This window comes from Electrophorus electricus, chromosome 4 (genome assembly GCF_013358815.1).
Source record: "Electrophorus electricus isolate fEleEle1 chromosome 4, fEleEle1.pri, whole genome shotgun sequence".
Taxonomy (NCBI): Eukaryota; Metazoa; Chordata; class Actinopteri; order Gymnotiformes; family Gymnotidae; genus Electrophorus; species Electrophorus electricus.
The window spans coordinates 26390828-26397988 of NC_049538.1; the positions used below are offsets into that span (position 1 = coordinate 26390828).

Below are 7161 nucleotides of genomic sequence, written 5' to 3' on the forward strand. Positions count from 1 at the left end.
CTCGGATGGTAGATGGATAGTACCGTTGAGCGTTATCTAATGAAAAGCGGTAGCTTAGCGTTAACTAATTTGTATGCTAGCTAAGTGAAGTTAGCTACTACTGAAGACTCGACGACACCCCCCCCCCCCCAACAAAAAAAAAGAAAACCCAAACGTAAACCGGTGTTTAGTTTGCTTGTCGTTGTCTCCAAATATGCAGTCCGGTATGAGGTGAGTGAATAGGAAGCATTATTAGCAGGCTAACGTTAGCTCCTTACTTTACTGTGAGTCTCTTTGGAAATAGCGGCTGTGTTTGCTAAAGCTGAAACAGTGGACTTCCTTTAACTGTATTAATAGGACGTATGAAATGTTCTGGTTGAAAACATTTCGTAGCCTGTGCTTCGGGTCTCTCCAGTTTTAAACTCACTACGTTGACCTATTTTGTCATTACACATGTATGCAGACATTGTACACTTTGGAACCACCGAAGCAATGGAAAAAATTCTGCGGAAAATCCACCACGTTTTTTTGAAGCTCGCACTCTTCCCACGTACATTTCGGACTAAACGTCCTCGGCCTCTTGCTTCAGAAGTGCTAACATGCCATCTTGCACAACGCAAACTCCCACCCTGGACCTCCTTCTGCGTGCGTTACAGCGCTGTGGTGAACGACCAATTTGGCTTGTCCAACTTCAATTGGAAAGTGCAGGGAGCCAACTACCATATTCTCAGGACGGGAGCTTTTCCCTTCATCAAGTACCACTGTACCAAAGCACCTCCACAGAACCTTGACTTTGAGAACAAATTCTTTGGTTTACTGAAAGTCATCAATCTAGGTCAGTTCAGAGAGTGATCTGAAAACTTGAATCTAATCTGACTAATCACCACTTGGCAACAGCAATGTTTGACAGTGTATTGCTATATGCATTTGTCTGAGTTTTTTTCCTTTCAACCTTCTCATTTCTAGGTATTCCATGTCTGGCATATGGCCTAGGCTCTTGGATGGTAGTTCGGGTAACAGAAACTGTGCAAACGTCTGCAGGCCCAGTCACTGTTTATTTTGCGTATAAGGAGGTAGATGGTGCACAGTACTAATGCTGAACTGCATAATGCTGTTTGTGCCACAACTGAAACTTTGCAAATTATATCAATTACTTTCTTGCTAAAATGACTTTCAAGCGCTATTCAACAAGACATTTATAGTGAGGATTTACAGTGCCATAATAAAGTTTTTATTTATTTTTTATTTTTTGCAGCTTTGTCAAGTTTAATATTTTCATGGTGTTTTTATATTGAATCAAAAATGTCATGATGCATGATGTCTGTCCATACACTAGTGAAGTAGCATGCAGTTGCTACAGTCTACCTATTTTACTGTTTAATTCTGCTCCCTTGCTAATACAGATTTTTAAATACCTTCAGTTCATTTAAGGTCAAATTAGTGCTCACTCTCTGTCCAGCATATTGTCAATAGGAAGCAAGAGGGATTGTTGAGAGGACAGGCTTGATAAAATGGTTTTTAATTACCATAGAGTTAATGTGGCCTTCGTTCAGTCTCCCAACCTAGCCCCTCCCTCAGTCACACTCAGCCTCTTTGATTTCTGTGCTGTGCTGACTTGATGCAGCCGTGACTCTCTGCTGCAGAGTCCAAGTTTCGCGTTCCCTCCAAGATTGGTTTTGACAAACTGCCGCATTGATTCTCCCCACCTGTCTGCTGAACACATTTATCAAAGGCCTTGATTTCCTGGCATTTCTGCTGCCTCTCTTAGCCACAATTAGGCTAAATAATAATTTCATGTATTACATGCAAATCAATGGACCCTTTGGCCCTATCTTTTAGCATGGGGTAATTTTGAGGGACAGGATAGATTTGTGGGGCTACTTCTCACTTACAATGGCTCTATCTCTTCCTCTGCTCTTTCTTCCTGTGCCACTTTCTAAATATAATTAGACCTAGATTAAGCAGTTTTTAGCACAGAACTAATGATTTTTCTCAATGATATAAATACTAAAGTCAATGATCGGATTTTAAAAATTGTCTCCTTTAAAAATGTTCTTTATAGCTGAACATTCTATGTTTTCTTTTTTCTTACATCATATTACCTGTTTCCTGTTGCTTTGTACAACAAATCCATCAGGGCAGCATCTTGATTGTGTCATCATTAGTGAGAATAAAAGATTTTAATGGAAGTCATTTATGTGCCCAGTGTTATCTGATCAGTGGTGTCAGTCAGGATGAAAGGCTCTTGATTTCAGCTGTGAGCCACAATCAAACGCCGCAATTCTGCATGAGGAGTGCTCAGGCTCGCACGTCTTAATTCCTCATTGACCCATTGACCCAGACCCTCGGCGCCGATACTGTAACTCAGCGGCAGGTTGAGTTGCAGCCCAGGGCAGTGACAGGCCAGGCCTTTATTTTTCTCCCATGGCTTTGAACGGGTGACGTGAGCCCCGGGTAACCCAAGCTGAGATGGCTGTGATCAAAGTGTACCTGCATTTCACCCAGGTGCTGGGAGGCCAGAGCCAAACTGCTGGAGGGTACGTTAACTTGAGCAGGTGCTTACTATTACACCTCACCCCGGTCAGTGCTCTAGGATAACGGAGCAGCAAATTGGCTACTTTAAATTAACGGAAAAATTTAGCGGTGCAATGTCGAAGGATCAATCCCTTGTTTTAAGAACAATACAATCCAGATTCGTGTCTGTAATTGAGGAGCCAAATTACCCCATCGTAATATAAAGTAATAATCAACAGGATTAAGCACTTGTATTAGCAAGTTCAATTAGATGATAATAAAAAGGGCAAGATGAAATATTTAAATACGAATGCTATTTACATCTTAGATAACTAATTGAAACTACAGTTATTTAAAGGCAGGAGTTGTTTGTAATAGGAACAAAAAGGCACAGTGGCCCTTGGGGCACATTAAGGTAGACTTTGTGTGTAGGACTTCAGTCACTGTGACACACAATCTATTATTTAGCAGGAAAAATCACATTAATTTTAGGGTGACATGGAGATGTATGGGTTTGGCAGAAACAATTATTGTATGAGTAACCCCTGCAGCGAACTCTGGAGGTTATCATTGAGCTTCCAGACCAACCGCAGGTCCCTGTGTCTCACAGGGTTCTCTATCAGCAGGGGTTCATCGGCTGCACTGCGATCTCTGACATCTGTTGGCAATATTAAGTCACCTATCAATATCTTTTCCACAGAGGCTGAAAAAAACAGGATTAGATTTGGACTTATAAGATAGTAAGACTCAACAAAACTCATGAAATATGTGAAAGCAACAAGCCAAAGTAAGCAGTTCTGGTCTATGTTATACAATTCCCGAGGATGGCATCAAGAATGCCAAATAATAATTTGGTGGCATATTAATTGCATATTTATCTTTATTAATAGACTTTGAATCAGATGCTTGGATGGTTCTTTTGTGCTTATAAAATTACATATTAAATTTTAAATATTTTTCTAAAAGTTCATATTCAGATACACTAAATGCACTAGGATGTTACAAGCCATATAAACTGCTTTCAGCAGTATAACCACACATCCAAACATTTGAGGTCATCCTGGAGCTGTCCACGGTACTAGTTGGATAGTACAAACAACTGTCGTCATATCACTTAGGCTGGATAGTTAACTCAAACTATGAACCAGCTCTTTAATGTAGCACCTACATCAATAGTCTTCCATTTTAGAATGGTTCTGAGTGAGGACTTGATTTTTCTAGCAGTTTGTAAATTTGTAATGAAGTGCATTTTGATTGAAAATTTCCTTCTTTTATCATGTTAGCATGGCAAAAAGAGGATGGGAAAAGCCAGAAAACAGTGCTGGAAAATAGATTTACTGCAGCAGTTAAAAGCTTTAGTGATTTCAATGGATTATAATTGCTGACCTCACACCATTGAGGCTGAAATTATTTGACTTTTTTTCCCTACTTGCTATTGGGTGTTGGAAGTGGTTCTTGTGGAGAGGGGAAAAGCTATTAAAAATCTATTATAGCAGATCTTTTCACCCAGGGGAAAGCCTCCTCATTACTAAGCAGATTGCTAGGGATGACAAGTAGCTCTATATTTTTTTTTGTATTATTTTCCTCCTCTCTGCATTTTCCTCTCTGTATTTCCTATTTGTGCCTTTTTTGACATCACACCTACTGTGCCAATCAGCGTTGCCATGACTACAGGGAACAATATGCATGCTGGACGTGTGAGTGATGCTCCTCAAGCCCAGGCCTCAGACTGCAAGTGGGGCCAGTGTCCAGGTCCATGTGAAGAATTCCCCCTGGCCTCTCCTGTATTGTTGTCTTTCTTTTGATTATAGTTTAGATTTACCTTTATTTAGAAACCTGTTTAATTGAAATCTGTCATTGTCCCAGGAAAAATCTCACTTTTAGGTTTTTGTAACTTTGGTCCTGCTATAGTTTTTGCTATTGAGACTTGTACACTTTATGGCCACATTAAGATTTTGGTCACTGTGTTTACATACTTTTGCTGTTTTATATTTCAGATTTCTGTTGTAATCATTTAATGTGTCAGTGCATTGTCCATGTGCTAGTTGATTATGGCTGTTTTTTTTCCACATCTCTCAGTGCTCATATCATGTTTCCTTCATCCGTATTTACTGCTTACAGTGTTGACATTAAGAATAATGGATTCTAATGGTCTCTCTGTGAGTTATTGTGAGAGTTAAATGAACTATCCATTTTTGTTATATATTATGCAGTATTTAAAGTTTCGGGTCATTAAAAAACAGACGCCACCCTCTGCCTCCCCCCTAGGTTGTCTTTTACCCCCTGCTGGCCTGTACTGATGCTAACGTCGCCACAGGCTGCATTTAATCTGTTTTTCATAAAGCATAATAAGAATATTATTCTTTTTTTGCTGTTATTTTTTGTGATTCTATATTCTGGTGTTTTGTTTTGTTTTGTTTTCTGCAATTCTGGGCATAATTTTGAGTTTCACTTCATTGTTCTGGCTTTATAACAGCAATACAGTACTGCAGTACAGGGAGCCATAGTGTTGTTTCTTTCCACATTGCTTGTGTCAAACAGTAACTCCTTTTTGGCCTTCATCATGCTTTGCATACATGTAGATATTAGCTGTCTGATCGATGTGTTTGATGTTAGGCTACATTCAGTGTCAGTGCCTCAGTCTCTCCATGTGCACTGATAGGAAATGAAGCCAATTCCCTTCAGTTCAAAAGCTTTATGTTGCGGTTCTCTAAAATGTGCATCGAAGGAGTCCTTAGAGGTCAGCAGAGTTCAAGCAGCTGATGTTTGTAAGGTCATGATCTCTCCTTCTCAGGGTCAACAGCATCTAACAGAGGTTACAAATCAAAGCACTGGGCATTATTTCCATCCCTTAGGAATGGGATTGTGCGTGTACTTCTATTCATTTACACTCACTCAGTACAGCTATGCATATACTCAGCAGCGAAACACTCACCTACTTTAAATACTCTCTCTAAGAGAGGCAGCAGTCAGGAGCAATCTTTTGAAAACCAAAAATGGAATAAATCATTCTCGATCCAGTACAGTGTTACCTTTTTTCTGTTCCCTCACCCCTTAAACGTGACGTTATATCTCCAATCTTTCTGCAAATGAACCCCAGCTTGCTGTAATGGCTTTCTGCTCCTCATGGGAAGACAGCCGCATGTTTCCGCCCCAAAAGCTGCTGATTGAAGGCGAAAAATGCAATACAGGTGTAGAGCTGACTTGATGGGGGTCTTATGCGAGGGTTATGAATTTTAACCATTCTCATCTATACACTGCTATGTACATATATAGCATAATGGAGGAGGAATGTGCTGTCTGGACTGTTTGCGACTCCGCTGAGACGGGGGGGTTTCTGCTTGGCTGTCGTTAATTCCAGATGAGAGGATTGCTATTATGCCAAATTAATAGGAATTAAGGCAGCCCAAGTTGGTTAAGCAAGCACTTGATTAAGCTTGGGAGGGGGGCTAGAACAGCAGATTGTCTGTCTTAAAAGTAATAGGAGACGTAGATTATGAGACTAAAGGGCAATAGAACTTGCTGAGACGTAATCTTTTGACAATGCTGACCCTGTTAGAATCCCATACTCCCCCCCCCCCCCCTCCCCAGGCTACTGTACCATGTGCAGCACTGTGATATCACAAGTTATTAGTTGTCCTAGCTCATTTTTGTAGATTTGTGGTTTTAGGTTGAGACAAAGAGTTGGTATCAGATTTTTGTCATCAGTAGCAAAAAAAGAGAACCTTTCAAGTGTTTAATTTGTGCTGATAATTCTTCTGTCTGAAAAAAAAAACACCGTTAAAAGTAAAGGATACACCGGTCCATATGTGCGCATGCGCGTGTATATGTGCCCTTGCTCTAGACCGGTCCTTGCGCAGGACTAGACTCATTGAGGAGAAGACTATCTGTGGCTGCTAATGATGATGAGCATGAAGCTGCGCAGGTGCCTGTCCCCCCAGGCTGAGCGATGGTGTTTGGGAAAGAGCCCTGTTTAGTTATTGTCCAACAAAGGGGGAATTCACTTAATACAGCCTGTACAGATTAGTGGGTAATTGTTGCCATAATCAATAAGGCAGCAGTGCGTGAAATGAAAGGTGTGATTGTGTGGAGGAGGGGAGATCCGGAATAGGTACACAGAATCTTTTTCAGAACATTACATCACCGGGCATCAGCGTCTTATACTCCACTACCCTGTGACCGCTTGCGAGGATGTTAATGGTGCCTGCGTCTGTCCATGACTGTGCATATGCAAGGTTGTGTTTGTAAGGGTTGTCAAGTCAAACCGGTCTGTGTACATGATGTGTGTGTCTGTGTGTGTCTGTGTGTGTGTGTGTCCATTGTTGCTGGGGCTGCTTGGATGAGCCTCATTGTTCCTGTGCGGCCTAGTGACAATGCTAGCGGGCAGAGAGCGATGAATCCTGGGCAGGGTGACAGTGATAAATAGCCCTTTTAATAACAGCTGCCCCACTTGGCCAGCCACTCACAGCCTGTGTCCTCTGTGTATTTATTTCTATGTTTATTTATGCATCCATAGCAAGAAGAAAATCACAACCGTAGGGCTCCAATATGTCTTTGTTGTTTTTTGTGGGTGTTGGGGTTTTTTTTTGGGGGGGGGGGGTTCATAGATTTGGATTTTAGGGGGTACTTGGTCCTTTCACCCAACCAAGTCATCCATCTCTGCCTAGA

General features: G+C 41.2%; 1 protein-coding gene across 2 annotated transcripts; it reads left to right on the top strand.

Moving 5' to 3' along the window:
• Positions 1–29: 29 nt before the first annotated feature.
• On the top strand, positions 30–2322 carry c4h15orf61 (chromosome 4 C15orf61 homolog). 2 transcript variants are annotated; one of them, XM_027022370.2, is made up of 3 exons: positions 30–210; positions 443–814; positions 946–2322. In XM_027022370.2, the coding sequence occupies exons 2-3, from the start codon at positions 472–474 to the stop codon at positions 1071–1073; spliced, it is 471 nt and encodes a 156-aa protein (XP_026878171.2). In that variant the 5' UTR covers positions 30–210; positions 443–471; the 3' UTR covers positions 1074–2322. The 2 variants fall into 2 exon arrangements, with proteins under 2 accessions (XP_026878171.2, XP_026878170.2); XM_027022369.2 differs by having other exon boundaries at positions 30–814.
• Positions 2323–7161: the final 4839 nt, after the last annotated feature.

What these genes read in the sequence shown, in the direction of transcription:
- c4h15orf61 (XM_027022369.2), top strand. Translation starts at nt 433, where the DNA reads ATGTATGCAGACATTGTACACTTTGGAACCACCGAAGCAATGGAAAAA. An exon ending in ACTGAAAGTCATCAATCTAG is followed by an intron (nt 815 to 945) that starts GTCAGTTCAGAG and finishes TCTCATTTCTAG; the next exon opens with GTATTCCATGTCTGGCATAT.